The sequence below is a fragment of the Cnephaeus nilssonii genome, assembly GCF_951640355.1.
Source record: "Cnephaeus nilssonii genome assembly, chromosome: 12".
Taxonomy (NCBI): Eukaryota; Metazoa; Chordata; class Mammalia; order Chiroptera; family Vespertilionidae; genus Cnephaeus; species Cnephaeus nilssonii.
This window is the reverse complement of record NC_137083.1, coordinates 32,643,178-32,669,928: the sequence shown is the minus strand read 5'-3', so window position 1 is coordinate 32,669,928 and position 26,751 is coordinate 32,643,178. Positions and strand designations below refer to the sequence as shown.

At 35.6% G+C, this 26,751-nt stretch overlaps 1 protein-coding gene across 1 annotated transcript in view; it reads right to left on the bottom strand.

Annotated features, from left to right (window-relative positions):
• Window positions 1–26,751, bottom strand: part of SEMA3D (semaphorin 3D) — a 187,176-nt gene that overhangs the window by 51,097 nt on the left and 109,328 nt on the right. Inside the window, exons 5-8 of the mRNA XM_079786686.1 lie at window positions 20,174–20,293; window positions 15,416–15,509; window positions 12,706–12,834; window positions 3,497–3,639 (exon numbers count right to left, since the gene is read on the bottom strand). Coding sequence (XP_079642812.1) covers window positions 3,497–3,639; window positions 12,706–12,834; window positions 15,416–15,509; window positions 20,174–20,293 — 486 coding nt within the window. The remainder of the gene's footprint in view (window positions 1–3,496; window positions 3,640–12,705; window positions 12,835–15,415; window positions 15,510–20,173; window positions 20,294–26,751) is intronic.

Here is a 26,751-nt window from a genome sequence, read left to right as displayed (position 1 = left end):
TGCATAGAACTTATATTTTATTGTTGTTGAAAAAGTAAAATAATAAAATAGTGAATAAATCGGTTATGAAATTTAAAAAGATTCCTCTTATTCTATAAATGATTCTTTAGTCATTCCTGTATAATTTCAACCTCCTTTCAAAACCCCCTCCCCATCAATCACTATAGACTACTCAGTCTGAAAAGAAAATGTTTGACAAGTCAATAAAACAACTTCTACTTTAGGAGCTTAAAAAGTGGGGAGCTCTTAAACTGTCAATAGTTTTCCATTGGGCTGAAATTATCCATTAAAAACTAAAAGGAACAACAATTACAGCAAAAACAACAAAACCTGAATATTTCCAAATAAGTATGTTGTATGGAAAAATCCTGGTGGAAAAAAGTAATATAAAGAACTCCCAGGTTAGTGAAAAGCTCTGTAAACTCAGTACACTATACACAGTTAACTTAGTTCTCTCTAACATTATCTCTTTTTTTCTGAGATCTTTGCTTGTGTATGTCAAACTTAATTTTATTTAATAGCAGAGATGCATTCTGTTATTTATTATTTGTTGAAAATAGAAAAACAATCTTATACTAATCAAATGGGGGTTAAAAAAAAGAAACAACAAAGAGCAAGATATTCCAAATAATGTCAGAATAACACTTTTTATGTGAAAAACATGTAACAGCAACAATGATGCTGCTGACTTTGTTCATAATTTAAATGGAATATCCCATGGCTGACACTTAAAGTCTATATTATATTTTTAGTAAATAATTTTATAAATGGTGCAACCAAATTTATTCTTAATATATTTTTCCACCTCTAAGGTTAGCTTTCAGTATATTGATAGTAGCAAAAACATTTCTCAATATCATAAATTAATTCATATCAACTAATTGGATTAAATCTATCAATAAATAAGTATTGCACTATTAAACTTTTTGTTTTTTTGCAGGACGTGACATTTAAAAAAGATTTTTAAACTTGTCAGTGAAGTCTCCATTTAGAAATGCTCTCTTTTTGCCACACATTAATCCTAAATTATTAAATAAAGTTGAAGCCATGGGCAGGGTGCATTACAATTGAGAAATTACAAAGAAAGCATTTAGAACCAAATATTGTAAACATTTGACCAATAGATCATATGTGAAGTGGGAAATTCAAAAGATGGTATTCAATTAAAACAGAGATTGAGTAGAGATACACTAATGTGAGAACCTCTATTATATCTTTTTTTAAGAAAACTCATCCATCACATGTCCTTATTTGATCTCACAATTTGTTAGCTTTTTATCCAAAAACAATAGCATGACAAAATCTTGCTGTGTGGCCTCAGAGGTTTTGTGGTGGGAAGACTCAAGTATTCGAATTCTCTCTGCCTTTCAGTTTTATAGGACTTTGTTCATAGTTTAAATAAAATATCCCAGGGCTGACACTTAAAGTCTAGACTATATTTTTAATAAAGAATTTTGTATATAAATGGGGCAAGTACATTTCTTTTTAATTTATTTCTCTACCTCTAAGATTAACTTTCAGTATATTGATAGTAGGAAAAACATTACTCAACATCATAAATTAATTTCCATCCATTAATTGGATTAAATGTATCAAGAAATAAGTATTGCACTAGTTCATATAACATGCAGTTGTTAAACAAGTTAATCAGAAAGTGACTCTTAAAATACATTTAATTGACTGCAATTCTCATGACTTCTTTAACATAGCTCACTTACACAAATGTTGTCAACCCACCCCACAGCCTTTCAGGGTCAGGGTACTGCTGTTAAAAGGCACGCTTCAGCACACCAACACACTAGCAATGGCCATTCATCTCTAGTCAAGAGGCTTCAAGAGAAATTACTGTGAATTCTTAGACTCTGAAATAATAAGGGTGTTTTTTAGAAAGTCTTTCCCCTGGGGGTAAAGGGATCAGTGGGCGACAGCATTATGGACTAGGTAAAGAATCACCTATGCTCACAGGTTGGCCTCACTCAGAAGTCATGTTTTCATTAGCACTTTTAAGTGCAGTGATGGTTTGCATTACTCTCCCTGGAAGTGTTCAAAAGCCTGAGGGCACAGTTTGAGACAAAAGGTAATAGGCTCAGATAGATGGAAGAAAAGGAAAAGTTTGTAAAGACCTAAGCAAGCTTCCCACTGAGAATATGTATTAGCTTAACAGCTCGTCCACTTAATAACTGAGTTAATACTAAAGGTGCATATCTGTTTAAGAAAAGTGATTTTGCTCTGGCCTGGGGCAATAGGTTGGAGTGTTGTCCCATACACCAAAGGGTTCTGGGTTTGATTCCCTGTCAGAGCATGTACTGTACTTAGGTAGGGGGTTCAATCCCCAGCGGAAGTGAGTAGGGGGGGGGGTAACCAAAGGATGTTTCTTTCCCTTTTTCTCTTCCTTCCTCTCTCTCTAAAAATCAATATAAAACATGTCCCCAAGTGAGGATTGAAAAGAAGAAAGAAAAAAATGAAAAGCTATTTTAGTAAAGATAAATCCAACTAAAAAAAAATACACTAAAGTCATAAGTAGATCCAGTAGCATTATTATCCTACAAAGCTTGTATTCACTCAAATAAGACCTTTTTTAAAAAAAAAATGTTTTCAATTGATTTTAAGGAGAGATGAAGGGAGAGGGACAGAGAAATAGAAACACTGATGAGAGAGATACACTGATCAGCTGCCCCTACCGGGGACTGAGCCCAAAACCTAGGCATGAGCCCTGCCAGGGAAACAACCAGTGACCTCCTGGTACATGGGTTGATGCTCAACCACTGCACCATACGGGCTGGACCAAATGAGAGCTTTGGTGACACAAAATGGAAGTGTCTCATAGAGTCTGTGCATTTTCCTGTAATTTACATAAAACAGCAGTACTAAAAACATAATTATGTTCTTCAAAATAATTATAACATTTTGATATGTTTGCTCTTTTTTCTCTTTATTTAATTTTCTTTCAGAACCTAATCTAGATCAATGTTCTAAAAAAATTATTAGAATAATACTAGAACCACATTTTCAACTTATTTGACCCAGGTAAAGATATATAATTTTAGATGTATGATGAGATCTGTGTTTTTATAAAAATACACAATATGATTCTTTTAGTGTTTAACTTACTCTAGGGATTATTAAATTGCTTTCAATTTTTAAATCAGATTATTTAATGTATAAGAACATTTTAATCTCCACAAATTAGGACAATGCAATGATTTTACTGGAATATCAATAATTAGCAAAGGGATATAGCGTAAGTGAAAGGAGTGAGGTGCCAAAGAGACTCACACCTGGGCAACAGCTCAGGCACTGGAAAAGGAAACTGTAACTTTGGAAAAGCTGAATCATGTTTTCCCTTTCCCTTTCAGATCTCAAAAATTATATATGTAAGATAGTATGAATATATCTTACCACTTATTAATAGTGGACATTAACTTTTACTTCCCCATTACATGGGTAATTGTTCAGACACATACATACATGCTTAAGTAAAATAAATATATCTTGCCTTACAAACTCTTCCAACTCGAGAAAGAATCGTCTTATCCGAAGTACTGCCTTCTTGAGATGATTCACGAAAGAAGAAATATATCTTATCATCATCTGGATTATAGGTGTCTGGTATGGGGAAAGTCCCAATAAATTTGGCACCTGTTTGAAAGAAAAGAAGCTATAAATTAAAATACTGAAATAATTTAGCCACAATACTACAGACACCTTTTGTATGTAAAACAATTAGCAGAATTAAAAAAAAAAAATGAACCATGAGTGGAATGTGGGAAATGAGACATATAAAAAATAAATATGGTGCCCATAGAAACATGTACTCACATGAAGAGGTCCTGAACAAGTTATCTAGGAACTCTAGAGAGCAGGTGAGAACATGACTGGCTGATATTCACAATTTTTGCACCTCGACTAAATTACTTAACTTACCCTTTCACACCTGGAGATTCTATGACTTATATTCTTTTATATGTTGGAGTCACTGCTTTTTAGCCACAATAACTATTGTGAAAAGATTAGGAAAATCTATAAACATATCCTAAATTGTGTTACATTAGGAAGTTATTTGGTGCATTTTGTGTAATTGCCAAAGGAGGAAAAGTGAAAAAACAACCACAAATAGTGTGTGGATCAACTCCAGTGTAGGCTTTGATGACATTCTCTCCAGGTTCATATCATGTCTTTGCCACCTACTGGAAAGGTGACCTTGGGCAAATTATTTATTTTCTCCATGCCTCAAGTTACTCACACCTAATAGGAGGCTACCGATACCATTTAACTACTTGGATAACTGATACCATGAATTAATATGTATAAAGTACTTAGTATCTGACAGTGACTGACACATAAGTGTTCAGTAAATGTGTATAATTAAGATGATGATTATGATGACAATTATTATTATTATTAGGACCACAAACCAGAAAAAATTATGCACATCCAAGCAATTATTTGTATAATATGTAGGGGCTAATAATGAAATAGTTCTAAAAGTGCTGCATAGAAAGATGTCCATAATACAGAGGAGGTGGAAAAAAACATTGGCAATACTTTAAACCCTTTGCATCGCATCAATGACAAGTCGAATTATTAATTCCTCTTTTATAGGGCATTTTAAGTCCTAATTGTATATCACTGTGAATTAACCAGGCAACAGATCTGTAACTGGGAAATGGAAGTTCAGAAATAATCCTTTTGACTAAGACAGTGGTTGAGAAAAAAAGAAAGGACTTCAGCTAAATGGAAAATACCAGGTACCTGGAAGGAAGCACAGAGCATTGTTCAGGGAATAAAAGTAGCAAACAAGAGAAGATAACCCTCCGCACCACACACAACACCCGCCCCCCACCCCCCGCCAAAAAAAGAAAAAAAGAAGAAGAAGAAATGAGAGGTAAGAAAGATCAATACTGCCTTCTCTAGAGATTAGCCCAGGGATCTGATTGTGGTGTACCTATCAGAGACTAAAAATCATTCCCCCGCAAATGCAGAGCAGTTCAACAGACAAAAGTTAATGTTTGATTCCAAGTGATGGATAGTTCAGTCCTTACCACCCCAGCTCTCTGGGTCAGCCCTGGTCACCCATCCAACTGTTTCTCTGAGAAGTGTTGAGAGGAAAAGGAGGATGGGGAAGATATGGGCACCAACTTTCTCCACTTTGTTCTTTATAATTCCCTGTTCTGTTCCTGGAATTTAGAACTACAATGGATTCCTATGCTCCTGATAATCTCACTTTCATGTGACCCTAGATTATATAAAAGTTAAATTTTAGTAAACTATGTAGGATGCTTTAAATTTTCTTTTCTAATTAATCTTAAATTAGCAAGATCCATTAACAATTCCACTCATGGTTTTATGATTTTTCCCCTCCAGTCCGTCTTTTAAATTGTTGATAAATTACAAACACTTGGTTTTGAATTCCTGAGCAAAGTAAAAGTTCTTTTGTTGTAACAAATTAACACTTCTTATTTTTTATTTAAATACATTATGTTTCTTTAAAAAAACTAAACTCTTTGTGGAAATAAATTTTCCTACAAATGTGGTATTAAGATTTCAGCAAATTCATGAAAACAAAAATTATTTTTAATTACTACTATGTTCAAGGCACTTAGAACAAGAAAACTGGTAGAATATAAGAATTTAAAAATTAATAAAACTATGCTTCACTTCAAACCAATTATAATCTAGATTAAGGAAATATTAACATGTGGCCAAGATATATGGCTAAGAAGGCCCATCTGGATGTTTCCGATGACTTAAAGGGAGGTTGAGACAATATAGGTAGAGAAAAGACAGCCAACTGTGGGCTCACAAATACACAGACTAGACATTAATAATCATCTACATAACTTCTTTGAATTTGCAGATGTCTCAGTTCCATGTCCGGGCCCTGGATGAAAATCTCCAGTTGCACTGGCATGTGTATTTTTAAAATATATTTATATACAAAAATAAATAAAACCTTATAGGTGATTCTTATAAGCATCTAAGATGAAGAGTCACGGACGTAGACGGCCATTTTATACATATATAACAGATGGTCTTATTGTGTCTATTCAGTGACTTTTAGTTTTACTGGTTTTATTGAACTCTCTTTTGAATGTTGATTATTTTTCCAGTACTATAAGAAAACTGTTTTGGAGTACTGTAAGAAAATTAAATAGTGGAAGTGTTTAAGCCAAATGTTTACTAAATGAAGAAATCTAATTAGGGAAAAAGAGTATCAAATAGTACTCTATTCTGTGATTTAAACAATATGCATATTTATGAGTTAAAAATATACACATGTTTCAAGAATAAAGAGTTTCTTTTTTTGCAGATTCAATTGAGGTCCTGTCTTAGAACATTGATGTTAGTATTTCTTGATAGAAACTTTCCTGACTTGCTGCCTGATCTGGGTAAAATAGGTATCATGTAATCAGTATATGACATGCACTGTTGCTGAATTAAATAATATAAAATTACACCAATAGACACCTGGGCTCTATTATGGCACATTTCCCCCCTTTGGCATCTGAAACACATGTCCTAATAGGGGTGGAGTTCATACTCATGCATTTTCACAAATGAACTTTAGCATGACACTAAGAGTCACTGCCAAATGAAGATGGAATAAATCCACATGGCCTGTATTACACATCACTTTCATTTCTCCCTCTGCACCTCTCACCCAGATGAGCTCACCTACACAATGACAATCTATAATGACTTTCTTACTTTCTTTCACTTCTTGTAACATCTTTTTCCTAAAAAAATGTTATTTTGTGTGGAAGGAGAATTTATAGTCAACAGAGCACTCCCAAAAGAAACTGCAAATAAAAACTGCCTCCATATGTTAAAAATGAAAAATTAAAACAAAAGTTCTCCTTTACTTCATGGAGGAAACAAAAACATATGCAACTGAGGCGTCATCATTTGTTTTCATTTTCCATACTTCAGGTTTTTTTTCCTAAAATTCTCATAAAAACTCCATTGTGTTTGAGTGACCAGCCTGACTTGTATCTATATTCCTAGTTATTTGTGTGTTCTAAGGTAAAGTTGAGAGAGAAAAAAAAAATGTGGAATCATCTAAGTCTTCATCTAGAACTCCCTATAGTATTTCCATTTCACCTTTGTGGTTTTTTATTCACCTGTTAGGTATTTAATAGGTGGATTAGTTTCTCAAAGAAGGCATCAGGACTCAAACTTAAGTCTTTTGGAATTGGATTAGACAAAGTCATTGAGAAATTCTGACAAGGATCCTTGGACTAGTAACAACACCATTATAAATAACCCAGTTATGAATTTACTGGAAAGGAGCAAAGAGAAGGCCAAAGTTTATAGGAATGCCATTTGTACAACTTTACCAGGAAGCTGCAAAGCCACTAGTCTGTTCCTGGCAGATCACTGGGAGAAGAGACTAGATAATAGGCACATACCAAGTAAGGTGTGGATGATGTAGGGAGCAGATCAATGGCCAGAGTAGGTTTGGCCACTGCAAGCATGAAAGATTGGAGATACATAAGCTCCTAAACAAAGTTCTCTCTCTTGAATGCTGGGCTCCTGGCTCTCCTGTTGTAGGGGGTGTGCCATCTGGACCCCACACAATGGACTGATGGGTTAGAACTAGCCTGATGCTGAGTAGGACCCAACTCCACCATGGAACAGAAACTCTGGACTCTGCTTTTGCATTTAGCTCTGCTGAATCCCCAGTTGCACCTCTTCCAGGACTGGTTTAAGGAAAACGGGACTTTGCAAACCAAGGGATTTAATTCCACGAAAATAAAGCTTTCCAGTACATCTCATCCTCCCATGGGGGCCTCCAGAAATGCTTATTCCTGTGGTACCCAAAGAACCCCACTCCCACGAGCAATGGAGAAAGGCCATCCATGCATTTCTCTGATAGTAGTAAGTGCAGAGGTTAACTGCTATCACGCTAGGTAATTCCAGGCAGGGCAAAGAACAAAATATGGCACACACACACATCAAGGATTTTTAAACTCCCTATGTGGTTCAGTGATAAAAATGGACTTATTAAAGATTTATTTAGTATCATATTTTTAAAAGGTTAATTACTTAAAATCTGCATCTTAATAGCTAAAATACTCAATTGCAAATTTAACTTAATTCTTAAATTTAATTGCATCTTAACATAATATCAATTTACCTTTATGAGAGTTTACTTCATCACAAACACACAAAAAGTAGGATTTTAAATTGAAAATGAAAGTATGGAAAGCAAAATTTAAGAGAAAATAATATCTTTAAAGGGAAATAATACAATCTATAATAATAAAAGCATAATATGCTAATTAGACCAGACGTCCTTCCAGACATCCTTCCTTCTGGACAAAGCCACAGTGGGTGGGGGCCAAGGCAGAGGCAGCAGAGGCCCCTGACGGCAGCGGGTATGGGCCATGGGTGGGGGCGGGGGCCAAGGCCCTAGCACAAATTTCGTGCATTGGGTCTATAGTAATGTAATAATATATAAGAAGAAATAAATTGGACATTGATCCTATTATTTGAAATATCAAATATCTGTCAGATCTTTCAACCTGGCAATAATTTTATTACACCCAGGATTGAGTTTTACATCAAAATGCCAAATGAATAGTAAAGAAAATTTACACATATGTTGCATTATGCTATTGTGGGCTCTTGTACATAATTAATAAATAAGTAAATTTTAGACTACTGCTGTTTAATGGAAATTTCCATGATGATGAAAATGTCTTATATCTGTGCTATCCAATAAGGTAGCCCCTAGCCCATCTGATTATTGAACATTTTTTATATGACCAGTGTGACTAAGAAACCAAATTTTAAATTCATTTAATTTTAATTAATTTCACATGTGGCTAGTGTCTACCATATTGGTTAGTGCAGCTATCGTCATTAGGCTGTGTTATTAACTGTGTTAGGTCCAGTGCTAAGGAAGAAACTGAGCTTTAGCCCCATAATTGCTACCAAAATAGGAGTCAACCTTCCAAATTCAGGAGACCTGATATGCCGCTCTCGTCAGAAGCTGATATTGTAATGGAAGGATGGCTCTGGTACTTAGGAGACCTGGACATATCCCTTCTTCATACTGAGTCCCATTTGTGGAGTATGAGGTTGAATAAGATAATGTCTGAGATAACATTCATTCCCAGTAATCAGCACAGTTCCTCTAACAATCACTGTGCTTTGTCCCCACCACACTCCTGACACTAGCTGATGACCCCATGACCTGTCTTTGGACCCTAGGCTGACTACAACTAAAAAATGGCCACTTCTCAGAACTGAGGACAGAAACTCTTCCTAAGCAAGCCGATCTGTTTTTAGCCTTAGCATGTCAGGTACGTCCTCATTATAAGAATTTCATATAGTTTCTGTAATTTGTCGCTTGCTCTGTCCTAGTTTTCATGGACCGAGAAGCTGACTAACTGGGTCTTTTGAAGCACTCACTCACTCACTGTGTTCTTCTAATCCCAGCCTGCTTGTCCCTCAGCAAACCTCTGACTTAATGCTCACACTGACTGACTCTGGCTAGACCAAAATGATGTCAATAACAATAAAATAATGGCACTAAACCAGAGATAAGGTGATGGAGACCTATAGGAAGATGATGCCAATGGAAAAAACAAGGTCAATAGATATTTTGAAGGAAGTAAAGGTCCTTAGCAAAAGATTAGATAAAGGGTGAGGAGAGGAAGGAATCAAAGATAATTTCAAGGTAACTGGGTGGATGAAATTAAGAAAGTTAAGACAGATAAAAATCAGGAAACTGGTAATGAAAGATAGGATACAAAGGGAAAACATGATCGTTTTAAAGTTAGACTCATAGAATTTTAGATTTTAGACACAATAGTCTCTTATATACCTATTTCTACATCTCTATCTACCTATGTATATATTTGAGGAAACTCAAAGGATCAGTGAACAACTTGTAAAAGTTTTAAAGCACTTTTGTAGTATAATAAAGGCTAAGGCTTAGATATCTTTACTCCCATATTAAACAACCATTTCACTAATCTGAGATGAAAATATAAAATATCCAAATAAATATTTTTAAGGGCACTCAGTTATAAGAAAAGGCTGGAAATATAGTCTTAGGAAACACTAGAACACAAGAAACAATTTTACAGAATTCAGCACCCTGTGAATACTTCCATTATTCCAAATTTTCAGACAAAGAAAGATTTGACCAAGGTCACAAATAAGTGATGGTCAGTATTTAAACCTAGGCAACTAAGTTACACACAAACAGATCTATAATTTTTATCTAAACTGGGGCACATTTGAGAGTTAAAGAACAGATTAAAACTGGAAACATCCAGGCAAATTAGGTCATATGGCACTCCTGTCATTAACCACTAAGCAATCTGCCATGAATGCTCTAGAACCATAAATGTTCTCCCTCAGTCTTAATCATTTGCCTACCTTCCATCCATTGAGACCTTCTGCGGTGTATATTTTCTCCTACGTTCAATTTCTTCCTTTCTGATGACTTCAATTGCAATTTTTCCCCAGTATCCAAAATGTTCTCCTGAAATATCCCTCAAATTCTTCTATTCCCAAACAATTATCTTCAATTTCTAATATTTATTCCTGTATATTCTCATGTCCACCTCCACTGCCACTACCTTTGTTTCTATTCCATCCTCATTTCCTGCTTTTGTGCAATGGTCTCTTATCTTTCTCTGTCTTCATTCTCCTTTAGTCTTCCCCTCATGCTATTGTCAGTTACCTTCATCAAAAACAAAGATCTGATTCTCTAATTAATATCAGGGAATGGGGCAGGGGGTCAAAAGAAACAACCTTCGAATTAAAAATAAATGAGCTTTGGGGATGTAAAATATAGCATGGTGACTATTGTTAATAATATTGTACTACATATTTTAAAGTTGCTAAGAAAATAAATCTTAAAGTTCCCATGTCAAGAAAAAAATGTGGTAACTATGTCTGGTGATGGATGTTGCTATACTTACTGTGGTGATCAATTTACAATATATACGAATATAGAATCATTATGTTGTATACCTGCAACTAATATAATGTTACTTGTCAACTATCTCTCAAAAAGATAAAATATAAATTAAAAGATAGATAACTTCTCATCAGTTTCTGGATATTTACAGCTTTCTAGTTTCATATCCCACTCTCTTCTTATGCCTCAGGCATTCGTCCTGCCTGAGGTTAGCAACCCTCCTGCATAATCTTTTCAGGCCCAGTGTATAGAATAGCCGATAGTAAGCCATAGGCCCTCAAATGTTGTTTATTAAAAGAAAGTTCAATCAACTCATTTGATCTTAGTCAAAAGGTCAAGAAGCGATAAAATGTTCAACCAACTCAAAGGCTTTCTACTTTTGCCATGCTCTCCACATAGCCCGAAGAACAACCCTGCTAGGCAAATAATAGTTGAATAAATAGTTCCTATATTTATTGTTCTAGCAGTGCTCAGACTTCTTTATGGACATGTCACAGTTAAGGAAAAGAATGGAATAATCTTTTAAATGGCAATATAATGATATTTGCCACCCCAAGACTATATCTATATTTCACTTTAAAGCCTTAAATATATCTTGTTACCAAGCAGATGACTAAACTTTTCTTTTGGTAAAATCTATGGAGTTCCTCTCAAATCAAGTATTTCCACAAAACCTCACAAGGCTCAAGAAGAGAGTCCTGCCTTGCAAGTGTGTTAAGAAATCACTTAATTGGGGATATTCTAAATTTGTGTTACCTAATAATGGGTTCTATTTTGGTCAATGAAATTGACATTGTTGTGTAAACAAATGGATCTGGAAGTTTTGACTAAAGAAATGTTTTTCCCTTTTGTTTATATTGTCACTCCTTAAATGACATGGAGAGATAGACAGATAGCCCCTAGGAAGTCTCTACCCTGGCCTCCTCCACTAAAACCCAATATTTATGGTGGGAATGAGAAATGCTGCTTGCCTGCTTAGATAGCAATGTTATGTTATTCTTCCATGCAGCGGAATAAAGTCCTATGTTGATTAGAAAATATTAATGATAAATCCTGACTTGTTGCAAGGCAGTAGGAAAAAAAAATCCTTGCATTGTTCCTTGAATTAAATAAATATATTTAGGCTTTGTTTTGTTGTTTGTTTGTTTGTTTTTCTTTTCTTTCTTCTTCTTCTTCTTCTTTTTTTTTTTTTGGGAGAAGTTTGTTTGTCTTATTGAAAACTTGGAATACTGTATGACCCCCAAACAAAAAAGGAATCAAACTAATGACAATATCAATATGCTTAAAATTTTGGAGGGAGATGTCCTAACCAAAACATAAGTTATCTTTAAACAAAAGAAGTTAGCATTATAATCTAACCCCTTTCCAATTCGCTCATAGACAGAATTTGACTTAGTCATCAAAAGACTACAGGAGAAAGATTGCTAACTTGTCGCCTAGCTCTGCAGCTTACAAGTTGTAAGATCTTGACCAAATTATTCAACTTCTCTCTATCTCCTCTTTAAAAATTTGTACTCATTAAATATACTTCATAGGTCTTTAAGAATATTAAAAAATCAATTAGAACATGGAAATGTCAAGGACAACAGCACACGCTCAATAAATGTCAGTGATTATCATGTATAACTTAGTGAGAAATTATTTCGAACTTATTTTAAAATGTTGAACTAAATTGCTTATCCCAAAACACATCTGCATGAATAATAATGACTTTCTTATCTTTCCAAAAGCAAGGCAAAACAATCAAAAGTGAGAAAATCACTAACCATTGAGCCAGTAGTGCTCTGAAATGTCAGTTCTGATGTAATGGTGGTCTTGAGTAGGCCCGAGGGACCGCGTGAATGCGGTATCTTTGCCAAGGAAATCAGAAGCTGTTCCAGAGTAGAGGTATTCATCTGGGTGAGAGAAAAGAATACAGAAGACTTCTAAGAGTTTACCAGCAGTACTATTTACAATATACTAATTTCACAGCATGAAACCAAAGATGTTTATTGCTCAACATCAGAATATATTGATGCTATAATTCATAAATTTCACATTCAGATTTTGAAAAATTTGCTTAAAGAAAAGATAACTCCATAAACATTGGTAATCGGATGTTATAAGAACTGTACATGTATTGGCTTCTCTTATGAACTAGCTCTTCCGTCCCTTTGCCTCACAAATAATTCAATGGTGTATCATAATTAGGAGTTTCTCATTGTAGCAACACAAAGAAATATTAAAAAGTAAATGCCATAATAAGGAATGGATTGTGTAATTAGTATTTACTTAACAGACACAACCTCAATGACCACAACTTTTCTTTGCCTAATCTCTGCTGAAAGGGAGCTTTCAGCACTGAAGTCATTCTTTGTAATTATAACATTTTACATTCCTTGTAGCTAGTCGTGTCTCTAACAGTTCTGATAAACAGGAATTCCTGAAAGGGGAAAGAAGGGAATGATGTTGCTATTACTGCATACCAAACTTTTTTGTCCTGTTATTTATGTAAAGTGCATATCCATGTTTTATGAGAGAGAAGAGAGGGGAAGAGAGGAGAGGAGAGGAGAGGAGAGGAGAGGAGAGGAGAGGAGAGGGGGAGGGGGAGGGGGAGGGGAAGGAAGGAGAAGGGTAGGGAGAAGTAGGAGGAGGGGAAAGAGAAATGGGGCTAGCAAAGAAGAAAGAGGCTGAGAGGGGAAAAGTTGGTAGGATGATAGAAGGAGGAAGAGGAAAAGGAGACAGGAGGAGAGAAAAAGATGACAGAAAAGGGAAGAGAGTAAAGGGAGATGGAGGTGGGAGAGGGGTAAACAAAAGGATTGGGGGGAGAAAAAGAGGAGGGGGTATCAAAGTTCCCCAATGATTATTAGCACATTGTTGGGGTGGAGGAAGGTGGCAGAAAAGAATGCTATCCCTATAGTAGAATGTGTTGCCTTTTTGAGAGCTAAACTATTGCAAGAAATCTTCATAGTCAACTACTTTGGGTTAGACTTAATAGATCAAAATTAAAAATGGCCAATCTCTACAGAAAATTTAGATTTTTTAAATGTCTAAATAAAAGAACAATAAAGACACTGTTTTATCATTGAAGACCAATTTTCCTCACAAACATCTATTTAAATTTTGCTTTTGTATAAGTGATTCAGATACTTTGTAAATCCTCTGATTATATCCATCTAAATGAATTTTTACTAAACTAATTGAGACAACAGTCAACCTCAATGAAAAAAAAAAAGCACAAAATAGAGAATAGTATGTAACGTAAATGTACATATGGCACTGCTTCCATCTCTTAAAACATCCCCTTAAAATATGTGGTAAATGGCAACATTTCATTTGGGAGCAAATTTTTTAAAACAAAAGTAAAAAAAAAAACCACCAACAACATCAACGAAGTCATTGTGAAAAAAGTTTGGTAAGAGGAAAGAAAATAAATTATTACCTTCAAACAAAATTTTAACTATTTGAACATTTTGTCAGGAAAATAAAATTTCTATGTTTCAACTCCAAAACTGAATCTGTAGATCCAGGCTCTAAAACTGTCTTCCTTGTATTTAAATTACTTAGAGATTCTTAAGAGGGGTCACCGATGCCTACCATCTATTGTTTTTTATTAAGGGCGTGTTAACCCTTCTTGACAGATTAGAATCACAAATCATCTATCTCATTTTTTTAGGATAATGACTGAACATTAGTCACGATTTTCAAAACACACAAAAACACAAGCTTTCACTTCAAAGGGAGTTCACCAGTTCTCAGTAAGTGAAAATTAAAATGTCATGGTGCTTCACTCGCATAGACTATTCAAACATTTGATAGACAAGCTAAATAAAAAGAGAATAAAGTCACGAACTAAACCAAGACAAAAGGAGTTCTTATAATGGTTGAAATGTTGTGCAGACATTCCTCAGAATAGACTTCAGACCACACAGCACTGCCTTCTTTAAACAGAAGAGTCTTCTCATAAGAAAATTTAAGATGTATACAAAAAAGAGAAGACTGAACATGCTAGTGAAAATGTGAAATTTTTATTAGCATGTGAAATCAGAAGAAAAGATATCCTATAATCTGTACTCTATAATTTGATCAATTTATTTTATTAATTTATCCACTTATGTCTTATCATTAATCCTTCCACTTAGGTCTTAAAATGTTCAACATATTATGTTTAAGGAATTGCTAAATTTATGGGGACACAGCTTAGTAAAGATAATCTGAAACATTTAAATGTAAAATTTAAGAACAAGTGAGTGTGTGTGATTTGCATTAAAAAGAATTCAACCAGAAGTTCATGTAAAACATAACTGTGTAGATAGTAAGGATGGCTGAGACCTCACTTTATTGATAAGGAGGCTAAATATAGAGAGATTTGGCACTAAAACACTATAGTTAGTGGAAGACTCCAAAATAATCTTTAACTCAATAGAAAAATGTAGTTTAATCTACACAGAACTTTTTAAAACACCTAAAGCAAGAACTGCCTGTCATTGATCTTACCTGTCATTACTGAAGCAAAAGGCTGTTGAGGATCAAAAGGACATTTCAGTCTGCCGGACTCCAAATTGTGTGTGTCTAGTTTGAACATAACTTCCTGTTATGAGAAATATTAACACAAGTGAGATTCCTTAAAAATATCAGAATCAGCAAGAACATAGGAGATAAGAACTAATACCTAACTCATTAATTCAACAAAAACTGATTGAGCATATATAGCATGTGCATCATGCTGTGCTCCTTAACTCTTTAGCAAATATTATTACTGGCAAGACTCAATCTCCATGTTTTGGTCTCTGTTTGCCCAAAGTAATAATAATAATACGGGATGGATTTTTCTGTCAGAAGTACTAATATACTCATAAATGTATTTAGTCTGGACCACTATCATTATCAATATCACCATCAAACATACACATTTCTTAAGTCTAATAAGTAATCTGTTGAGCTTAGCAAGCCAATTTCCTCATCTAAGAGATAAATTTACTATAATATTTATACTTCCATAGCTATTATGATCTATTTACCTAAGCATCTGCAACTATTCCAAGTTACTTAAGCCTTGTTGTATTTTGTAATTTTAGTGACATAAAATGTTCTAAGGTAGGAAGTTCATTTTCATAGCTGTTGATGCATGTGGGCAAAAAATATCCTGTTACAGTATTTTCACTATTATGAAAACACTGTACACATTAAAAGCCACATAGTTATTTTGGCTGAAACATCTGTTTGTACAATAGTGGCCACAGACACTGAATGACATTGGCATATTTTAATATTCAGGAAAAAATAACATCTTAAGTTGAACTTTCCAAGAAAAATATGAATGTATAATGAATACGGTCCCACGAGCTTGAGTGTTTCATAACAATGACAGCACTACCCTACTGCAAAAAGGCTGATGACTCACCCTGCCTAGGCACTAGAGAAATTCAGCATTTCAGGCATTCTCTCTAGATGGTGTAGCTACAGAGTTGTATCAGAGCACACATACATGTCATAAAAAAGGACCATTCAGTGCTACTTATCTAGAAAGTAAGCAATGAAACAAAAGGGATAGAGGAATTGGATTATTTATTGTTATTGTATTATCTGCCATGTCAGATGTTTTTCTTATGAATGAGACCAACAGTAGCTACTGCTTTTAAAAAAAAATAGCAATAGTAATTTAAATAGCATGACTAACAATTGTTATTCTACAGTCCCAAGTAAATGCATTTTAATACTAATAGTAAGATACCTAACAGTTAGTAGGTACTAACCATGGGCCAGAAACTTTATGTGTGTTGTCTCAGTTAATCCATACCATAAGCCTAATAATGAAGGTACTCTGAGAATTCCAACTTTACAAGAGAAATATTGAGGATAGAGGGATTATATACCTTGTTCAGCATCACATAGCTAGTAAGAATTAAAGCAGTAGTTTGAACTCGGGTTGTCTCCAAAGTTCACGCTTTTAACTAATGTAGTCTCAGAATTCAAACTCATGAACTTAAAATGTGTTGAAATCAATTTATAGTAGCCTCACAGTGACCATGTAACATGATCAAGCCCAAGTATGTTTAATGAGAACAGGTCAGCTAATGGCAAACTATGAGAGCGGAGACTAGGCATGAAAAAAAAAATGTCTAGTGCGAATACATTTAGGGCTGCTTTCCAACTGTGGATGAGGCTAAAGGTATGTCAGGAAAAACACACCTGTAGATAGTGGCTCTTAAGTATGTTTAAATATCGTTAAGGGAACATTATTCTTCACAGATCAAACAGAAGTGTTGACTCTAGAGCCTATAATAGGATATTGTAAAGGGGAAAAATAAGCTGAATCCTGCTATGGCAGAAGATCAGAGTGAAAAGCTAAAAAAAACCCAAGAAAATATCTGAGAGAATGTCACAGTTGATGCAAAGTACTAAATACTCCCTTATAATTGTACAGACTTCTGTTTTCAAAATGCAACATTTCATTAAATTCTCAAGATAAGCCCGTAAAATGGGTATTTGTGCAGGCTGAGGACAAGGCCTCCCTTATAATCTCCTGGAGAAAGGAGATAGTGGGGAAGCAAGTTTCCCTGGGCCAGAGTCAAGGATACCAACAGGAAAATGATGTAGAAAATAATGGCTGATTAAATGGACTGCCTCAGATAAACCGACCGCTTCACATGGCACTCTAACTTCTGAGACAGCTTCAACTGCATAAGATTTCCCCCATTTAATTCCTTAATCTAATTATTTTTGCAAAAAGCATCTATCGAGGCTGCACACTGAAATATTGTTGAAACAAAGCAAGAGTGATAGGAAATATTTAATCATCATAATTAGGCAAAGTTTTCATTAATACTTTTCTCATTTAAAGAAGAGATTTGCAGCAGGAGAAGGAAAATAGAATATATTTCCAATATAGTTATTTAACAGCTATCAGACACTCCAAGTTTTGCAGAATACATGTATATGTATATATATATATGTATATGTGTATGTATATGTATATGTATATTATATATAGCAGACATTAATATAATACTTTTGAAATCCTTGCCTTTGTACTTTTCTGCGTTTCTGTGGGTTACTATGGCTGAATATTAAGTTGCTGGAATGAAGCAAGTGCTATGCCAAAGCCTATACTATAATTTTCTCATTTTGTCCTCAAAATTACTCTGAGAGGTAGTTAGTATTACTATCATCGTTTTGCTGAATAAACAGAAGCTTGGAAAACTTATGCAGTGTGCACAAGACCATGGAGCTGGTAAGTGACTGCAGCCATAACTCAAACTCTGGCTCCTCGAGCTCCAATGATTAGTTGTTGACAGCAGCCCTGACTTCTGTCCTGAAATCCAGATCCAACTTCCCACTGGCATGACCTACTGACCATTTCTCAAATGCAGGAGGGACAAAACTAACTCACCATTCTCCCCACAAACTTGTTACTATTCTCACCTCAGTAAATAACACCACTCTCCAACTCACAGCCAAACACAGAAATCTGGGATTCATTTGAGCTTTTTGACCCTTCTGCCCATTGCCCCAGGTGCACTGAACAGGAGTCCCCAGAAAGGGGATTTCCCATACTTCTCTTCTTCATCTCTTTTATATATTAGTTCCCTCTTCTCAGTCACCTCCAGAGCAACCTTGTCTATTTTGAAAATGGAAGAGCCTTTTAAATCCCCTCTGGAAGAACAATGCATTCCTAGGACTAATAATTCATTCACAAAGTTAACAATCTTCAAGTAGGGCTGACTACAATTACCTGTACTCCTGATCAGCAGCAACCTCACAAGGCTCCATACCCCTGTGCACTCATCATTCTCTTGTTCTCACAGAACTTGTAAATTTCACTGCCCCTGGGCTTCTTGACAGTCCGAGGCTAAATAATTAGCTCCATCTAAATTCCTTTTCAGCACTTGTGACTTTTAGGAGCTAAAGAACACTCTTTGCATCCCTCAGCAGGTTGTGAGTTGGCCTTTAGCCTCAGGCCTCAAAACACATCCAAACTGTGGGGCTATCTCATATAATTACACCCTGTGCTATGAGCTACTATTATACATTATCCTTCCTCAAAGCCAGCCAAGGGAACATTACACAAGGAACAAAGAATGATGGATTCAAGTTGCCAAGTCTCCTAGTGGTTCAGAGATTTAACTATCAGGGTTGCTTTATTTTCAAACCGTTGAGTCTGGGCTGGTTAGACAAGTTGGTTAGAGAGGAAAATGTATCCAGCCAAAGTTGTGAGTTTGATTTCTGCATGGATCAGTTAAATCAATACAAAGAAACCTGTTCCATAAACTCAGACTTTAATATCAACCATGCAGCCAATTATTCTGCAAATATGGGTGGTTACTCACAAGAAGTATATACATAAACATACGGATGACAGTGCAACCATCAACCTATACAAGGATACCCTTTAGAGTACAGGTTCCAGAAGCACAGTTGTGCATGCTTGGTCTAGAGACGGAGTGCTTTGGTTCAGTTCCTTGCTAGAGCATTTATTAGTTGGGTGATCTTGGCCATGTTATATAATTCCATTGAGACTCAATTTTTAGTAACTTATAAATTAGAAGTGATGAAGATACTAACTTCATTACGAGTGTTGTGAAATTCTAAGAAAACAATTCATGTAAAATGTGTGGTACAATCCATGACACACAAAAACCCTAGATTAGTTATTAATTAAATTTCTGAAATCTGCATGTTTCTCATTTATTGAAATGCTCAGAGAGAGCTGCTATACATTCTCCTAATTAATATATACTTTATTTCCACTATGTCAATTTGGTCCAGCAAAAATAATGGATTCAGTGTGCTAATATGACTACCTATATACAGTTATTAGAAAATCATTACATTTTCTGTACTTAGTGTCCGCCATTATAAACATAACAGGTCAAATGTGTTGGATGGGAAAAATGAAATTTCTTAAAAGATACAATTCCATTGCAAGGTCTTGTGGGAAATGGATTTTTACCAATAGCAACATACAAAACAGATCTAGTTGTAAAGGAACCTCAAGAAAAAATGAAGACATACATAGAGCCCATAGGAAACATGCACTTTCGACATTTTGCACTATTAATTTTGATCATCTCACTAAAACAAACAAACTTTTAATAGAACAATTTTTATTAGATAGATAATGTATATAATCAAAATGGCAAGCCATAAAGTGGTTAGGAACATGAGTTCTTATACTGTATATAAATTATATGACTCCATGTTTCATAATAAAGTATTACAATAAATTGTTTTCAAGCAATTTCATTATATTACCTCCTTGTAGACTCCAAGATCAATATATCCACATATTGGATGAAATGCTCCAGTTCCGCACACATAAATGTGAGTTTTATTATAGGGTTGAAGGACTCGAATGAAATTTGCACATTCTGTCTATTGGGCATAAAAAATAAGAGCATTAGCACACAATTTAAGTTTTTGAAAGATGGTCATTCATTCTACCTGCTTTTCAAGTAGACAAATCATCAAAAGTAAGGGGAAATGAAAAAGATTTATGATAAATGTTTAGACACCTGACTTAGCAAGAAGGTAAAACAAATTAGAAACTGGCTTAAATTATTGACTTTGAAACTTTTTGAAATTTTAAAGGTTTGAAATTATCAGAGCGCCAGAATGCACATCTCTATAGTGGTACTCATTGAGGTCTGTAGAATAAATACACATAGAATATTAATGAGGTATCCATACTTTCTTTCAAGAATTACCTAGAGATCAAAATTCATCATGTTCTGATGTTCACATATTGTTCACCATATAGATTCTGCTGTTTGCAACATAAACTGTCTCAGCTACACTGAACACAGATGTGTATTCCTATATATGTGTTCCATTTTTATTGGCTGGAATGCCCTATCATTTTATTTCCATTTATTTTCTTCATATATATAATTTCCATGAATATTTTTATACAAAGTCCAAATTTTACTTTATTTTATAAAGATTCAATGACTGAACTTGATCTCTTCAGAGAAACGATTTTTAAAAATATATTTTATTGATTTTTTTTACAGAGAGGAAGGTAGAGGGATAGAGAGTTAGAAACATCGATGAAAGAGAAACATTGATCAGCTGCCTCCTGCACACCCCCTACTGGGTATGTGCCCATAACCAAGGTACATGCCCTTGCCCAGAATCGAACCTGGGATCCTTCAGTCTGCAGGCCGACGCTCTATTCACTGAGCCAAACCAACTAGGGCCAAAGTCCAAATTTTAAAGAAAATTTTACATTTCTAATTGTTTTGCATATGCTTAGACCCCAAAATATTTCTTTATATTCTCATTCTTTATAATAATTATTTTACATTCCCCAGTTACTTATAAATAGTTACTCAATTTTTCAGTCATTTTTGTTATTATGTATAATTTTCAATTTATCTCCCAAAGTGACTTCTTATCATTACAAAATTATTGGAAACAATTTCTTAATTATGGCTTCATGATTTCTGGACCCAAAGAGAAAACACTAGGCTATAACATGTTTTTATTCTAGATTGACTCTACCCAAGAGTGGGCAAGAATTTACTAAGTGGGAAACCTATGGAACCACTGAGGTTCATTATTCCTATCTGGATGGCCATGGGTTCTTTACCAGTCAGACACTGGCTTATGGCACTGTTGTTTTGGGGGTTGGTAGGAAGAAATTAAAACACACACACACACACACACACACACACACACACACAACATACCAATGACCTAACTGGACTGGTAGGATGGTTCTTAGAATTAAATACATTTTAAAAGGCAAACAACTGCTTATTAATAGAATTGTTACATGGTTTAAGTTAATAATATAATATTTAATTATTGCTTATTATTGCCCTATGTTAAATATCAATATCCAGGTGGCTCTTTTGGTTTTAGAGTGAACAGCTATGTCTGCATACTGTGATAGAGTTCCTAGTACCCATCCAGCTACCCTGGCAATTTTATGTCTCCAGAATTTGTAGATCCCAGTTAATAAAATCTGCACATTTTATCACAGAAGAATGTTACAGTGAACACACTGAGCGTTCTGTTCTCTGTTTCCTTATAAACAACACAGTTGCTTAAGACGACGGGAAAGGACAATAGTAGTCCCTCAGCTACACGAGTAAAGAATAAAGGGTGTTTATTGGGTAGGAAGAGGCAGCCTCTCTAATAGGAGCAGGATAACTGAATGTGGTTGCTTAGATTGTATGCTGAAAACAAAAAAGAGATAGAGAGAAAGGTCACATCTAAGGATGTGCAAATCACACTATGGACATTTGTATTGTCTTGGATAATTTCATGTATTTATCCATGTATATGTTCTCCTATATTTATTATATGTAGACTCTGAAAAACTGAACATTTTACATTCATTAAGACAATTTTCTGGCATATAGTCTTATTTAACAAAATCATATTATGTCCATTTTCAGCTTCATGCCAAGGTGTCTGATGAGGAGAACTTATTTTCCATTTGCAGAAAGGCACCATATGAAACCAGCTTCATGTTCCTTAGCATCATGTTAGGCAATCTCAATTAAAAACCTAACTCAGAGAGCAAATATGCCATATGAATGGTTTTGAACAAATAATGGGGACAAAGTAATATGAGTAAACTAGAGGCCCGGTGCATGAAATTCGTGTATGGGGGTCGGTGGGGGGGGGGGAATTCTCTCAGCCCAGCCTGCACCCTCTCCAATCCAGGACCCCTTGGGGGATGTCTGAATGCCAGTGTAGACTCAGCCTGCTGTTCAGTCATTTGGTCGTCCCTACTAACCCGCACCCCCCCAACCGGCCTGGTCACCCCACGCAGACTGCTTGTTCAGCCATTTGGTCATCCCTCACTAACCCCCCTGCCAGCCTGGTCACCCCACACAGCCTGCTTGTTCAGTCATTTGGTCATCCTTTGGGCCGTCCCTGTGCAGCTGGGGGTGCTGAGGGGACTGGGGAACTCTGAAGGCAGGCGCACAGAGCTTCTATCTTTGAGGGTGTGACAGTCAATTAGCATATTACCTCCTTATTGGCCGTGGGTGCAACCATCTTTGTGAGGGCATGATGGTCAATTAGCATATTCCCTCTTTATTAGATAGGATATGTATGGATCACTAGATAAACTGTAATGTGGCTTCATTGCTAGGGTAAGAGGTTTTAATGTCTCTTTATTTTGTTCACTAATGTACACTGAAGGGACTGTTAGCTCTTTGTCTTTACCCCTGTAAAGAGATTCAGGCAGGGTGAGAGCTACACAAGGACTAGCACACAGGGAGGGCAAGTATAGAATTATATGGCTGGGGTGAGGTAGGGGTGACTCACTGCCAGTTATTTCATTTTTTTTTTTCCAAAAGCTCAATTTTACCAAATAATCCTATAGTTAAAAGGTAATTGTTATGGACTGAACATCTGTGTCCTCCAAAAATTCATAGGTTGAAACCCTAACTCCCCAGTGTGATGGCTCAAGGACATATTAGGAGATGGGGCCTTTGGGAGATAATCCGTTTAAGATAGTCCTCAATGACCAACTCTCATTGTCCTATCCTAAATATCAATATCCCGGTGGCTCTTTTGATTTAAGAGTGAATAGCTGCCGAAACCGGTTTGGCTCAGTGGATAGAGCATCGGCCTGCGGACTCAAGGGTCCCAGGTTCGATTCTGGTCAAGGGCATGTACCTTGGTTGCGGGCACATCCCCAGTAGGAGGTGTGCAGGAGGCAGCTGATCGATGTTTCTCTCTCATCGATGTTTCTAACTCTCTATCCCTCTCTCTTCCTCTCTGTAAAAAATCAATAAAATATATTTAAAAAAAAAAAAAGAGTGAATAGCTGTGTCTGCTATTCATGAGAATAGGATCCTTAGAATGGGATTAAGAAGAGACTGGGGAGCTTTCTCTCTCACTCTCTGCTTTGTGAAGATACAACAGGAAGATGGCCATCTGCAAGCAAGAAGAGACTTTTCACCAGGAGCCCAATCAGCCAGCACCTTCACCTTGACCTTCTCAGCCTCCAGGACTGGCAGAAATAAATGTCTGTTCTTTAAGCCGCCCAGTTTACAGTGTTTTGTTTTAGTAGCCTAAGATGAATAAAGCATTAATTTTACAAGATTCTGAACTAAATATTTGTATAAAGGAATAAAACAATTCCCTTTCTAGCTTATAAATTATGGAGTCAGAAAGATTAAGGACTCTGAGAGACACAGCACTGTTTACAAAGGCAAATAAGGCCCAGAGTGAAGTTTTATACACATAAGAGATAAAATTTTAGCCCTGGCCAGTGTGGCTCAGTTGGTTGACCAGGTGGCTGCTGGTTCCATCCTGGTCAAGGTCACATGTCCTGGATGCAGGCTCCATCCCCAGTAGGGGGCATGCAGGAGTCAGACTATTGATGTTGTGCTCTCACATCGATGTCTGTCTCTCTCTCTCTCTCTCTCTCTCTCTCTCTCTCTCTCGATTCCTCTATAAATCAATAAACAATTCCTTTAAAAAAATGAGATAGTTTTAGTGATTATAAAGAAAAAGCTCCAAATCACACCAAAAACATTTCATATCCTTTAACTTTTTAAAAAATCTTTTTTTAAAATGTTTTTATGAGAGAGGAAAAGAGAAAGAGGAAGAGAGAAACATAGACGTGAGAAGTATCCATAGGTTTCCTCCTGAACACACCCCAATCAGGAATGCAAAACGAAGCCTAGGTGTGTGCCCTGACCGGGAATCCAATCAGCATCCTTTCGGTGCACAGAACTATGCCCAACCAACTGAGTCCCATGGGCCTGGGCACATATTTTAACTTTTCCCGGAGTACTTTAGTAAAATGCACTCAGCCCAGGATATTAACCTATCATGCTAGTTTCTGACTTGGTAAACTATTAGCAAAGATTTATTTATGAAATTCCTCCCCTCTCTCAGATTGGGCTGATGTGGAATAGGGCAATGTGTGGAGGGGTCCTGAATTACCAGACATAGTTTCCAAAAAAAGTCAGCTCTGTGCAAACTTTTTTGTACTGAAGTTGACTAAGGGCGGTTCCCTAAGCAGCCTGGAGGCAATGGAAAGGAACTGGCTGCCAGAAGGAAAGAAACCTGGGAAACTGAGATCCTGAAAGATAAGGTCTTGTAACTCAAAATTGCCTGGGTGGACATTTCGGCCAAACCAGTGATGTGAGGCAAAACCTTTACAATGGTTTCCCCTTTAATTTGTAACTTATTTTTTTGTTTCAAAGATTGTGTTTTGTTTTGTTTTTAATTCTTTTTATGCACAGAGCTTCCAACGTTTTGTTTAAATAGCACAAGCAATAATTAACTTGATTTTATTCACTTAGTGACTTGCAGTGTGGCTATTAATGGTAGCATAATTCTGTGAGGCATGAAGAAAGATAACTTTGAGAAGCAGCTTTTTCAACTTTCCCTGAAAGCTGGCTAACTTGTCAGCTATTGCCCACAATGGCAGGGTTGTTGCATGTGACCAAACAATTCAATGTACTGAGTAATATACTCATCTTTGGGAATGTATTGAATTTCTCCTTCCTTCCCTTAGTCCTTCTACCTTCCTACCTACCTCCTCCCCACAGTGGAAGAGAGAGAGATGAAGAGAAAGAGAGAAAACAAGTTATCAACTTTTAAAAATTGCCTCGAGTAATATTTATTTCAATACTTTACCTCTCACATATATATCCACATGTTTATATAACTAATAACTAAATAAAACAAATATAACTGAGTTAGTAGTTGGAGAAAAGACAAATATGTTTTAGTTTATGTATTAACACTTGGAATTTTAGCCTCTGCCTAGATAGCTGGAAAAATGTAGTGTGTCCCAAAAAAGCACATACACACACTTTGAATAATTATAAAGGCAGTGTTTATTAAAAAACATTTCACTTTCAAAATTGAGCCAGCAGCTCTTACAGTTTATATACATTTTTTTGGGGATACCCTGTATTAGTGAAACAGAAGTACATGTAATTCTCTAGACTTAGATATAGTCCAATTAAATCCAATACAACTTTATATGTAATTCTGATAAGTGACTTATAAATTGTTAATTTTAATTTATTTAGGTTATATAAGAAAAGACTTAGGAATCTGGTCTGTTTCTGGTTTTAGTTTTCTTTTCAGAACATTGTGGATATCAAACCTTTTTGGTTGTTGTTGTTAATCCTCATCAAGGATATTTTTCCATTGATTTACAGAGAGAGTGGAAGGGAGGAGAGACAGAGAAACATTCATGTGAGAGAGACATATGGATTCATTGCCTCCCACATGGGCTCCTACCAGGCCCGGGGATCGAGCTTGCAACTGAGGTACGTGCCCTTGACAGGAATTGAACCCGGGACCCTTCAGTCCTCAGGCTGACACTCTATCCACTGAACCAAACTGGCTAGGACATCAAACATTTTTGATCATTCATCACATGCCTATCACTGCTGCATGTTGGTTTTGTCTAGCAGACCTCAGGTAGAATCCAGTCTGCAGAGATATCTGTTTAGGTCTTAAAGCTTTGAAAATATTTTAATGCTTCAAAATAAATACATGGAAATCCAAATATCACATTTCTCTCTTAAAAATGGAAGATCTAACAGTGGAGATTTCTACAGTGCTAAGCCCAGTTGTGGTAGGAGGGCAAAGGTAAACATTTTAAAGAAAAAAAGAAAGATGCTTACTTAAATATTTAAAAGACTATATCAAATAAAACAACTTGGAAAGAATATTTTTACATGAGATCACAGAGTAATAATATATTTTTATTATAAATATAGTTATATATATCTGCAAATCTTGACAATCTGTAAATAATCAGTAAGGGAAAAAACATACTAAAATTTTAAAAATGAACAAATCGTAGGGATATGCCATTCCAAAAAATAAATTCTAAT